Source organism: Sesamum indicum, linkage group LG6, assembly GCF_000512975.1.
Source record: "Sesamum indicum cultivar Zhongzhi No. 13 linkage group LG6, S_indicum_v1.0, whole genome shotgun sequence".
NCBI lineage: Eukaryota > Viridiplantae > Streptophyta > Magnoliopsida > Lamiales > Pedaliaceae > Sesamum > Sesamum indicum.
Window position 1 is genome coordinate 2179040 of NC_026150.1, and position 13571 is coordinate 2192610.

General features: G+C 34.8%; 2 protein-coding genes across 2 annotated transcripts in view; one reads left to right on the top strand and one right to left on the bottom strand.

Moving 5' to 3' along the window:
* The window catches only part of LOC105163578 (ankyrin repeat, PH and SEC7 domain containing protein secG-like), an 8647-nt gene extending 1213 nt beyond the window's left edge, over positions 1 to 7434 (bottom strand). Inside the window, exons 1-9 of the mRNA XM_020694488.1 lie at positions 7026 to 7434; positions 6893 to 6952; positions 6629 to 6799; positions 5945 to 6076; positions 5017 to 5156; positions 4198 to 4284; positions 2184 to 2318; positions 1469 to 1621; positions 40 to 144 (exon numbers count right to left, since the gene is read on the bottom strand). Of these exons, the coding sequence (XP_020550147.1) occupies positions 40 to 144; positions 1469 to 1621; positions 2184 to 2318; positions 4198 to 4284; positions 5017 to 5156; positions 5945 to 6076; positions 6629 to 6799; positions 6893 to 6952; positions 7026 to 7050 (1008 nt within the window). The 5' untranslated portion in view covers positions 7051 to 7434. The remainder of the gene's footprint in view (positions 1 to 39; positions 145 to 1468; positions 1622 to 2183; positions 2319 to 4197; positions 4285 to 5016; positions 5157 to 5944; positions 6077 to 6628; positions 6800 to 6892; positions 6953 to 7025) is intronic.
* On the top strand, positions 9157 to 13319 carry LOC105163382 (signal recognition particle 9 kDa protein-like). Its single transcript, XM_011081697.2, has 4 exons — positions 9157 to 9473; positions 9585 to 9653; positions 11227 to 11320; positions 12999 to 13319. Exons 1-4 carry the CDS (start codon positions 9402 to 9404, stop codon positions 13073 to 13075), a joined length of 312 nt encoding a protein of 103 aa, XP_011079999.1. The 5' UTR covers positions 9157 to 9401; the 3' UTR covers positions 13076 to 13319.

Below are 13571 nucleotides of genomic sequence, written 5' to 3' on the forward strand. Positions count from 1 at the left end.
AATCGTAAAGGTCGTGATCAAGCAGCAATTGAGCTTTACCTTACTGTACCAACATATTCCACGGTGATAATCTTTCTCCCCAAATGCCACGTCTCCCTGCTGTGCAAATTCCCGAAAGCTTTTTATCATCTCATGAGAATCCCTCTACAAAAAATGTCAGCAGACAAGAGATAGGATCTTAGACATATAATTCAGTAGAGCGAATGAGACAAATCTGTCCACTGGAGCCAAAAATGTTTTTAAGCAAAAATAACGCAAAATTGACACTTCTGAGATCAATAACAAAATCCAACAATGACCAAAATAGAACCCAATAATTTGAAAGTAGACAGCAGAATGATAGTCAGACCTCAGCATTAACTGACAGGGGAGGAAGAACATATAAATCAAGTAAATAAGCTTGGATGTCTTAACTATTAACAACTCTAGTGAATCAATTTCGTCTCAACTGCTTCTATCTGAAGGTCTTTTGCACACTCCACATCCTTAGAAGTACTTCATGACTCACAAAGACAATAAGTGGTGATACTTATTCCTAACAAGTAATAGTCGGTGAACTTTAGGCCCACTACCATGCGGAAAGGACTAGCTTGCTGTCACCTGGCTCATAAACCTGCAGCCATGCAGACTGCACTCGTTCAATGTGAACCTATTTACTAGGTGAGAAAGTCTACAAAAATACAAAAAATCTGCATATGGGAATATGTAACGTGGTCGAGGCTAAACAAAATGGCATCATCTTAAATCTAAAATGAAATATAAATCTGCATGGCTTGGCAAAATTAAACATATGAATTCACCCAAATGTACTTTCCACTCTCCAAAGCTCAGATGCCTATTTAAATTACAACTCAACTTATTCACCAGAAACAGTATCTATCAAGCAATAAGTTTTACCAGTTTAATGGGAATCTTATTCCTCAATGTAAAATCCAATAAAACGAAACATAAGATGAACATGGCGACAAACGAGAGAAAGCAACAATATTAGAATCCCAAAAAATGAAATAATAACTAAAAAAATGGCAAAATTCAACCCTTAGGTAAAATCACCTGAAACCATTACAACAGCAGAAAAGGACGTAAATACTTTTACAAATTCCTGATTCACTAGCTAATGCTAGTAACCAGTTTAGCTCATGAATCCTTCCCCACTCAAAAGGAAAAACGGAAAATGAAAAGAGAACTTTGCCACTGAGCAGAAAAGTTAACATGTGAAAAAGAACAAAAAGCACAATAGAAGAGTCTTCCCAAAGAGAAAGGGAGGATGGCACACAACATTCTAGTAGAAGTTAAGTATAAAAAGAATGAAACACCACAGACATAAGCTGAAATTTTTTGTCCAATAGACAAGCATAGCAAAACATAGATTGGACATTGATACAGTAAATTTCTGGGAGAAGATGTTAGAATTCCTTGGAGGAAAAGTAACAAAAGAAATTTGTGTTGTAAAAGACATTATTCTGACATGTGCTCTAGCTTCTTCAGAGTGAATGTGCTTCATAATTTCACTGATGGTCCATTCAGGGAAATATGGAATCTGAGTAGTCGCTGGAAACAGAATGTTCACAGCCTCATCATGGCGATTCAATGCAGCCCATTCCAATGGTGTCAAGCCAGACTGCAAAAGAGAATAGGATAAGGGGAGAAGAACTAGTCTCATACAGAAATGAAAAGTATGTAAAACTAGTTATTGCTTAAGGTAACATAAGTTGAATTACTTAATTCTGATCCTTACCTGCAAAAGCACATGTATCAATCTAATTATATTATGGAAACATTACATATCTGCTTAAGCTACGCATGGTTGATAATTTAGAGTTCAACGTACAAAAGGAGGACCAGTGACAAAATGAAAGAGCCTAATAAAATTGCAGGTGCTTAATAAAGAAGTCATTAACCAAATACAGCTCAGGGTTTACAAACCAGTACAACACAACCCTTTGAGTAAGCAAGAACTTAGGTATGCCACCAATCAGGTACATTTCGCCAAGTCAAAAAGAGAGAAAAAACAAAATTGGCTGATATAATTAAAAGATTATGTGCAAATTGGAAGAAGCCCAAAGAAATAGAATGAGTTAAGACGCACACACGCAAGGACATATAAAGATCTCACGGTATTAACATCATACCTAAACATGCACACGCATATAATATTTAAAGGAGCACATTAAGAATCTCACGTCGTCAACTGCATCAGGGTCAGCACCACAGCTCAACAAGCAATCAACAAGTCTGGTCGCCCCATTAGCTGCTGCTTGACCTAGAGGTGTCATGCAGTTCAGGCCACCTCCACGAATATTAGGATCCGCTCCAGCCTGCAAAGCAGAAATGAATAAAGAATGTTTCAACATTATTAGCTAATAAACAACGTTTCTTTGTGTTTAAATGACCTTCTCTGACTTGTCAGGAGATCGAACTGTTTTATCCAATAATTCAGGGAAGTGCATGGACCAGCTCAGTATGATACACATGCTCAAACCTAACTGAACCATCTGAAATCAGCTTGTTTTAGTTTTTTGTCAATAATGGGAATTTTGTATTACCGTAAACTGATACTTCCTGGTTGGATGATGAGTTTAATAATTATAATGTGCCTCAAATGCAACCAAACCTGTACATGCAATAGGCTTAAATGCATTTTTGGTCCCGTAACTTAGGTCTTTGGCATTTTCATCTTTTAACTTTTAGCATTTTGGTCCTACATTTTTTCAATTTTTGCGATTTTGATCCCTTTTTCCGCCGGATCTCACCCTTCTCACCGGAAAATGCATGTGCTCTAACATGACCTTTTAAAACTGGGTGTTCCTATTAGCTCATTTTTCTAGCATTTTTATCTTTTAACTTTTTAGGGTAACATTTGGTCCTGCATTTAATTTTCGCGATTTCAATCCTTTGTTAGTCGTGGCAGAGACCTACAATGAAAAAAAACTAAAATCGAGAAAATTAAAAAGATGCAACATAAAAATGTTACCCTATAAACTTTAAAGGATGAAAACATCAAATGACCTAAATTAAGGGATAAAAAATGCATTTAATCCCATGCAACATATACATAATGCCTTCGTGTAACTTTCACATAATAATATCTTCTGAGCCTCAACATTCAAAAGCTTTTCTATCCCACATATATATTTCGTATCAAGAATTTACTTTTGTTTCAATGAGTTGTCTTGCTCCCTATTAACAATTTCTTAATTTGTTTATTGAATTGCAACAATACTCTGTGTTCCTTTATAAATGTGATTTATGACTACAAAAGGTCCAGGTCTAAGTATATATTATTCGAATTGCTAACCTACCAATCCAAACAAACAAAGTCCAACCAATTTGAACCACTATATTAGAGAGATAATTGCTTGATTGAGGTTTAGTCTTTTGTTAAATGCCACGTACTTTGAGGTAACATTTTATGATTAAACAACCCGAATCTCATTCAATATACCCCTAACCAAGTTGCGTGTTCCCTCCTGGGACACCCATTATGCACAAAATAAACAATAAGGAAAAAAATGTAAAGAAAATAGAGAGGGAAAAGAGAGACAAAGAGAAGATACCACAAACTAAAGAGGTGAATATTCAAAAGAAAATCAGAAATTTGTGTCTATCCTTTATTTACGATTCAAAATAACATTTCCTACACCCCAAGTAACAGAGACTAAGAAAATCCCCCATGTCATGAGGACTCTAATGGCTTCATTGAATCTTATCATATTTTTTATCACTTTTAAATAAACTGAATGATTTAATAAAAAGCCAATAAATGAGTATATGAAATTCAATCATCATGTCATTAGCCAAACACCAATTGATGTATATTTTAACTTAAACGAATTGTAAATGCAAGATTTCCCTCCCTTTATCGCAAAAGGCATCTGCATTTTTTGAGGGATCAAGATGCAGCAAAGATAAAGGCAAGACAAATAACAAGACACAAGTCAAACATCATATACCCATTCCTTCATTATTTATTTTATCCTTTGTCCTAACATTTTTAATTCATAGCAAGAAGTCTTTGTGATTTAGATTATCACTAAACAACACGATCATCTCGAGAAATTCTTACTCAATGAACAGGAAATAAAGAATCCAAAGATAGATATACAATTCGTTGCATCAACACATACAAAAAAAACATACACACCACAATCAATAAAGAGAGAAAGATATTACACAGAGTAAAGGAAAGAATAATACCTTTAGCAAGAGTTCCAAGCAGTCAAATGAATTGGCAAAGATTGAAGAAAGAAGTGGAGTGAAAATCTCACATCCAGCAAGATCCGGCTGCATCAGTATTAATGATGGTACAAGCCATTAATAGATTGCATGATGCGACTGAGTGTCTAAAAGTAGTTTTAGAGCTCGATGACTTCAGTCACCAATTAGTTTCACAGGAAAATCCAGGACTAGGATAAAATGTTTGCTCCTGATTATATTTAACATTGATATTTATCTCCAGTTAATGAAATTTAGGAGTATTTACATGATATCTATCCAAAATAATACAAGACATAAACAGGAAATTTGACTTTTCTAATGTATCTAGTCCTTTCTGCTTACTTTCCCCAGACACAGACGCAATCTGGGATTCACTTTTGTAGAACAATTTAATACTTCCAGTACGCTGAGACTGACACACAGACCAAGGAATTCCTGTCCAAATTGAGGGGACAGCATATAGCAAAGCATTAAACAATCTCATCCTCGAACCTCTGAAATCTCTCCATAGATACATATATATATGACAAACCGGACATCATTTACGATCTTCCTTTGATGACTAAATATTTTGGACTACATTCAAAGGCTTCTACAGAAAGACAAAAAGTGCCTTTTTCACATGCTGAAGCATCTAATATTGCAGCAAATTATAAAATTAAAAAGAACGCATATCTGTAGCAAAAAAGTAGGCAATACGTGAACTCAGCCACTACATATGCAATCTATAAAAGGAATAAAGAAGAGTTATCTTAAGCTTATAACACAAATTACATGACTGTATAAAAATTAGCTTACATCTGCTTGATGATCCAATAGAACTTGAACAGCTTCTTTGTGTCTATAAGCTATGGCCCTATGTAATGGAGTACCATAATCAGACACTATGTCAACGCTAGCACCAGCAGACATTAATAATACCAGCATCGGAACATCTCCTGAAATTTTCCAGAGTCATAATTTACAATAGCATACTTATAAATGGATTGCCAATTACATCTATCAGAATGGTGACTGCTCAATGTTCATAAAGCAACTATGACATGTTCCAAAAAATATAAGAAAGCAAGAAGCAGGAAAATCCAATAGTTCTCAGATTAACCACCATCTTCCTTATTAATGTTCTTCCCCTCCTGTTTCTTTCTACATCACAGAATCTTGCCAGCCTTCCAAGTTCACGCTCTTGATCCAATCTAAGACCCTTCTTCTTATCTGTGTGTTCCATGTCATTTCCTATATTTTGTATCTTTGACATTTGACGTAGGCGCCCTGATGATTTCCCTTGGATAAAAGATAGATACAGGAACTCAAAAGATATACTTAATTCAGCACATTTATCTAATTTTCCATGCTTCCCCACTGCCTGCGCCAAATCCTTCAAATTAAAATTGCTTCACAGAAAGCCATCACCAGGATCCACCACAGTCTGGAAATTTGAAACCACTGGACATTCTAGCAAGTCGCATCTGGCTTCATCAGCATTATCTGAAACATCTCTGTAGAACATAATCTTTGCTCAAAATCTTTCTTAATTTCTGATCCTTCAATTGTAAACAACTTAGATTTCACCTCCCACATTTAATCACCTCCAATAGCACTACCAACAGATTTCCAATTTGAGGGATAAAACTCCCATTAGCCCATGAATAAAGAATTGGTTGCCCAATAATTCGAATATTTTCCATGTCAATGAAACAAATGCAGGACTATCAGAGTCTAGACACACCTTTTTCAGCAGCATAATGCAAGGGAGTATACTTCTGTTTATCACATTGTGAACTAAATGCACCAACTGACAGAAGATATTGAACAGTATCGACTTCTCCGTTCAGTACTGCATAATGTAACGGAGTGCGACCTGTAATAGGAATTGCCACCGAAAAAAAAAATACCCAAAGTAAGAAAAGGTAAACACTCATAGTTTGCACCAAAGACATAGTTCTTCCTTTTAATAAATATTTATTTCTTTCTTTCTCCACTGAAACCATGCAAATTCGCATCAAGATTTAAGGGGAAGAGATGATAAAGAAAGAGAAAACTTTTTTGGCTCTATCTAATGGATCAAAACCTAGCCAGTTAGGAGCTAACAAGAAAAGGGGGATCCTAAGGATCCATTGCATCTTACCGCCACTTGCAACAAATACTAAGAAAAGCATTTACCTATTGCTTTGGCTTTAAAGCAAAATGTGGACGAAATATTGGTACAAACACCACACAGGAGATCTTTGCTGATTGTAAGCATTCCATTTCGTGACGTTTGTACTCCCATTTAAAATGTTAAACTGTGTTAAAACACTGACTCCTCCACATTACAGATGTATTTATGTATGTCTGTGTATCTGTCTGTCTATATATAAACCACGGAAATATAAAAGGCATGTATAGAAAAACAAATAATTAGCAAAAATACGTTTCTCATCTAGAACGTCGACGTCAAAAATGGGTCCTTCAATCAAATATTGGCATATTTCTGTCTTCCCTGCTGCGGCGGCAATGTGAAGCGCCGTTCTCCCGCTACCATCTCTCACCCTCTCAAATGTCTCCACCAAACCTTCGCCAGTGTCGAGGTCCTCCGCGCACTCTGAAACAAAGATAAACATAACTCAAACTAACGAAAGAATCCTTGAAACTGCACACACGCGCGCACATTTCCATAAAATTATATGAACCGTACGCTTGAGTAGTCTCAGATCTCCCTCCAAAGCTGCCTCCCAAAAAATACTGGTTTTATCACCTGTAAACCAACATTCTCACATATCAGTCCTGAAGAAACAAACGTAACCGTTGATAAGTTTATCTTTACATACATCCAGAAGGTCCAGCTTCATCCATGGATCCCGCGCTTCAAACCGTCGTTCTACTGTGTGTGGGTGTGGAGAGAGAAACCTGATTTCAGGGTGAGATTTGAGTCAATGGCGCCAAAAGGAAGCTGCTGGGTTTTGGATGATCATTTGTGTTTGTTAGAATTTCAGTTACTGAGCTGGTGTGTTTGGGAGCGAGATTGGACTAAAAGCAGCTCCGCTTGGAAATTTCCAGAGTGCGTTTATTGATGATCTTGAGGCTCATAATTCTGAGAAAACGTGTTTTGCTTGTGATGAATATACGCCAATGTTTCAGTTCCCAGTTCTGTAAGGATCGGAGAGGAGAAGAGGAAGTCATGCTGTGGGTGTGGGTGTGGGTGTGGGCGACTTTGAATTTCTGAAATTTGAAGGTGACCCGCGGAGGAACAGTCGAGGGAATCAAGAAGGAAAATGAAGAAAATCAACGTTTGGATTCATTTTCTTATTTGTATTTTGGAGTGAGAAAAATAAAGATAAATAAGTATGTGTTTAAAAATAGTATGTATGTTTAGATTCGTTTTTTAAGATAATTTAAAATAAGTATTGTATGTTTAATATTGTGTTTTGAGAGATAAAAATTATTATTTCAAATCATAGTCAAATTATGTCTTTTTTATATATATTTATGTATATATGAATATATATATATGTATGTATTTATGGTAAAACAGTTTAAAACACCTAAATAAGGTGTTTCTAAATGATGACAATTGGATATGTTTTGACTCGTTCTAAAATAACTTAAAAATGAAAACAAATATAGTGCAAAAATTGGAAAAATCGATAATTATATTTGAGTTCAATTTGTATTGTACTTTGTGCCAATTTTTTAAGTAGGAGTTGTTCAAAATTTCTCCAAATTCTAACTAAATTTGGAAATACTTGTGCCTTCAATTCATGCAGTGTAACATGTATTTGAGTATAATTATAATTTTATCCCAACTTTAATTCTTGACTAAATTATCAAAAACTAAAAATAATTTTTGTCATCATAAGTAAATAAATAATTAATAAATTTATCACATCACCACCTATCCAAAATTTCAATATATATATATATATGTATTGCGAAGATAAATTATTGAAATATTTTATGAATGTTTATTTTTCAAAATTCCATAAAAATAAAAAGTCATACTATGAAAAGTTAGCTAAATCTATTTCAAAAATCATATATAAGATAGTAAGATATATAATTTATAAAAAATATTTAATTTTACAACATTATTGAATTGTAAGGTCATAATTTATGGAATTATTTTTTTATTTTAGTATTTTCAGAAAGCATATGTAGTGAATAAAATCAATGTGAATTACAAGGGTTTCTCATTAGTTTTGTTATAGTTATAAGGGATAATTACACTCCCTTCTATTGATTTTTGATATAATTACGAGCTTTTTATGGTTCGAAAACTTATATTTAGGACCTCTGATATTTGCTTTCATTTAATAAATTAATAATTCAATTAGTCAAAAATCACCAAATTTATTGAAATTAAAAAAATATATTAAAGGTCAAATAATTTTTTTTGCTCTTATACATTTTCACACGTTAATGCATATGAAGAGTATATCTTCACAATTATAAGGGTAGTTTAGTTTGAAATTTATTATTTGACCTACAATAAGTCAGTAAGAGTCAATCAAACGTAAATATCAATTTTTATTAAGTTTTTTTTTTTTTTTGTCAATATCAACAAATGCAATAAATTTTGACTAATGAATGGGCTTATTTGTAGACGATAACAAACTTCAAGAATGCTATATATAATTTTTTAAAATTACAGAGAATCTACGTGTAATAACACTAAATCTCAAAGAAGGGGAGCGTAATTATCCCTAGTTATAATTACTTCCTTATTATTTGAAAATTTATAAACACGTCAAATTAATAAACATTTAACAATTACCCCTCCAATGTACCATCACAATGGAAGATTTGTTAGATAAATTTTAATTTTAAGAAAATATTATGTAATTTTTTAAATAATAAAAAATAATTACAATTATGTTAAATGTTAGGGGGCTAATTTTCATTTATCCATAAAATAAAGTATTTTAAAGAGGTGAAATTAGATTTTAGTCACTCTTTCATGTCACTTCTTCGTTTCTTCAAACAGAATCAAAGGACCATGGGACGACGCCGTTAAACCAAAACCCTCCGGGAGAACATCGCGACAAAGTCAAAAACCTCACAGACGTTTCCCATTTTCCAGAGATCGAATTGATGGCGTCTGGGTTTTCCCGAAAGTCTGCTCTTATATTACAGTTATGATTACAATATAAAAAACAAATTCAAAATACAAATAGACGAAAGGCTCCCTTCGTATCGATTTTAGCATCATGGTTTACATTGCATCATGGGACGATTTTGTGGAAAAATCCGTCCAATTATTTTCCTCCGATCCCGAGAAAGTAAAATTTTCTTCAACTGTTATTGTTACAGTTCTTTGATTATACTGTAATATTGTTATAACTTCTGTTTTGTGCGCTTCTCGACTGCTGTGGTTTCACTGGGTGGCGCAGACTCGTTATTCTATGAAATACAGGCATTGCGACGGTAAATTGGTTCTGAAGGTCACCGATGATAAAGAGGTAGACTGTTGCATGCGTTTTCCTTTATGTAATTCTGAATTTAATTTATATTATAACGTAATGTTTCTGGTGCGATGAAACCATGCTGTTTCGGTTTTGTTTGCATTTTGACTAATTTGAGCGGCAGTAGATTGTTATCCTGTTGTTTTTTTTTATTATGTTGCCATTTATTATGACAGAACGAATATGTCGATGATAAGTTTTAATTGTCTGAAAATTGTTGGATTTTGACCAGTCATGTCTCTCCAGCATTAACCAGCTGCTTTTAAGGAACCATTAAATTTTGAAATACAAAGTGAAGAGACCGGAATTCGTGATTTGTTTGATGTTCTATGCGCTGTAGATGTTCATCCATTTGAGTGATGGAAGTATGGTTCACAATATATTTACTGATGAAAAAAGGTTGGATGTTAGGGATAGCTCTTATTAGGTAAGCTTAAAGCAAAGAGCCTTTAGCAGCAGTGCCAGTATTGCACTGTTGCTAATTTAAATCCTTGAGAAAGTATGAGTTCAATCAGCTTGGATTCTTTTCCAGAATATTGTCTCACATTCTTATCACTTTTATCATTTAGAAACTACACTTGAATATCTACTTTTCTTTAGGTACGTCCAGCTATTAGGAGTTTTTGATGGGGCATGCCAGTTAGATGAGAATGAAAACGTGTTTTGTGGCATCAGAGAGTGAAATTCTTATCAGCCAAGAAACTTTAAGTTTCGATGGCAGACGATACCATCTTCTTGTATTTACAATCTCCTTTGATTAAAACTATAGAAGTTCTTAAAGTGCTCATTGCATAAGAATTTTGTTGTCTGATTCCTAGTGAGATTGCGATTCCTTCGTGAACTTTGATATCGGTTGGTTAAGCATCATGTTGTCCTATAATTTTTTTTATAGGACCACTTGCAATTTTAGTAACGTTCTGGCACACCCTGATTGCTCCTGCATCAGGCTTCCTATATTTGGATATAACACTTGGTAAGCTCCTCCTGGCCTCCTCTTGCTGAACTGTAAATAGTCAAATGGTTTCTTGTGGTTCCTCATCTCGGCATTTTCTTTTGCAGTTCATTGTTTCCAGTTGACATCTGAATAGTAGGGAGTATCTGGTTTACCAAGGATGCCTTAGTCACTAGTAAATACTTTCAGGTCTTTCTTGTATGGCAGTGTGGGGGGTGGGTCTAGGCCTGGTTGGCTAGGATATTGTTAGGAGTAGTAATTTCTTGTTAATAAGTCCTAGGTGTGTCTTAGTTTTTTTAAATCTTTTCATAGTACATAAGCTATCCTGTAAGGTGAAAGTTCTTCCTCTCTCAAATAAGTTCACTTTCATCGTTAACAGCTGTATTAGCCTAACAACCTTAAACTGAATCAATGGGTTAGGAAACTTAGCTTGAAGGTGCTTGATGGACATTTTTGTGCTTCGGCTGTGTGAACCATTTCAATAGCTATTGGTGTTGTACGCATTCAATTTTCATAGGTTGCAGCAATATGAAGGTTGGAACTTATTGTGTCAATTGAATATAAAATTCTAAATTGGGAAGTATCTTCACTACCTGATGTTTTCTAATGTCTTATCAGTGTATCAAATTTAAGACGGACCAAGCACAGGATGCAAAGAAAATGGAGAAGTTCAACAATATCTTCTTTACTCTGATGGCTCGTGGACCTGACGGTAGTGTTTTCACTCATCATTTTCATCTCCATATGCATTTCAATACCTGCTGATTCAGAGAGGACGAAGTAGGGGGAACTTGGGATAAATCTACTTCACTGCCTGTAGTAGCCCATTGTCTGGGCTGGATATAGATCTCCAAAGCTATTCAAAGGTGAACCAAAGCAGAGCTTTGACCCTCTCCCTTGAGCTCTAGTATTATTGACAGCCTGTCTGTAGCATTCAACAATCTCCTATAAACCCTTTAAGGAACTCCAGAAAGCCCAAGAAAGACGAGAAGCTCATAAAGGAGTAGCTCAACCATAACTCAACAGCTACAAGAACTCTCTTAACTCATTTACCAACTACTAGAGTAGGAATGGTAGACCTTACTCCAGTTCTAAAGCAGGCAGGGAGAATCTGAAGTTTACATTCACATTTGTACAATTTCTTTTTTCATAAAATAAAAAAAAAAATTAAGAAGTTAATGGTAGAAGGGTGCCAATCATGAAGATTATGATTTCAGACAAAATGTCAAAATCAAATTGGAAAATGAAGTAGAATGCCGATTTTTACTTCACGGGATGTACATGCTTATCCATGCATGCATGTAAGTAGTCATCATATTGTCTCTCTTATGTTTTCCGTTTGACTCGTGAAAAAATGAACCACTATTTATGCACCCTAATGGTGTTGGAATTCATTGCCCAATTGTGGCCAGAGAAGGTATAGACATTTTCTAAGTTCGGGGATCTTTTGAATCACTTCACTAGAAATGTTAACTGTTGCCATTCTTTCAGCTTGTGAGTTCAACCATTGTTTCACAAAGTTCTGCACTCTATCATTGTTCAAATTTGGATAAGAGATATAAAGTAGATAAGCTGGGTAAATTGATTTATCCTAAACCTTCAATTTTCGGACCCTCCTTTTCTCTCCTGAGCGCCTTACTGCCAGTAAAGATCAACATATGGATAAATAAATGAAAGACAAGATAACATAGAAATGGTCTTTGAAAGTTACACTGGTATCAATGTGCTATTCTCATTTTATTTTCTGCTTGAGTTATAGGTTTACAACAGGTCATACTTACTGGTCTCTAAGCAATTTCAGAGTTTCATCTTATCAAACCAATTAGTTGGACTGTTTCTGGGGTAGAGTGCATAGAATTGCTCTCATGCTTAAGAGGCAATTCTTAGAATGATATAGGGGATATCGGAGCAAATATTGCAGTGTTACTATGACGGCTATGATTGATCTATCTGTCTCTTAAAGTTGGAAAAATGTCCACTCTGCCAAGTTAATGCATTAAAATTCATTTACAAGTAAAACTTTAAAAAAGTATATATTTACATGTAAAAATGGAAAGAACATATTTAACCCTTATGCTGGCAGAATTGCAGTTTGCACGAAACTCTTGTCATTGGCTTTGAACTTCATATTATTTCATCTTTACCAAGTTCTCACACTAAAATATCTATTAACCTCAACTGTTAAGAAAGTTGCTGGAGATGGCGAACCAAGCCCCACTTTTGCTGGAATGCTCCTTGTTGGTCCATATTGGTGTCAGTTCTTTACTTTAACTTAATAAGTGCAGATATTGGCGTGCTTTGCATATTTCTTTTTTGAATTTCTTACAGAACAACTTACTGTGTGCATATTTATTTTCAAACAATGAGGAAATTATGTAATTTTTCTACAGCTGATATATCTGAAGTTGGTGGAAAAGAACAAACAGAGGCACACCCAGCCAAGAAAGGAAGGGGAAGGAAACAATAGTATTTCGTCACACCTGGATAAGTTTCGGGCACCATCAAAATAGTCAAGACAAGAATTCAATGGAACATCGGTCTTAAATCAGTTCATTCTGGTTGCAAATGAATTTTGACTGATCCCAATCATGTTCTCTAGTAAATCATATGTAAACTCATTGACGCCGACTTCACCTGCTGGGAGGTAAAACTCTCCCCCTCAATTTACTGTTTATTTTTCTCACCAAAAACCATAGGGGTTAACTCCTTAATTTGAATCTTTTACTGCCTCATATCATCACCATGTTGCTAAGAATAAATGGATAAACTCGTATGATTAACCTGTGGTTTATAATCAGGTCATCACAGCAGGTTGTACTTCTCAAACATAATCCTACTATTTCCCTTTTTCATTCAGTAAGTGTGGCCAAACAGTTGCACTTTTTCCTACCCAGAAATATGGCAACATGCATGAACTCCATTACACTGTCTCCACATCTGCTCCATTTCCTGTGTCAAATCAG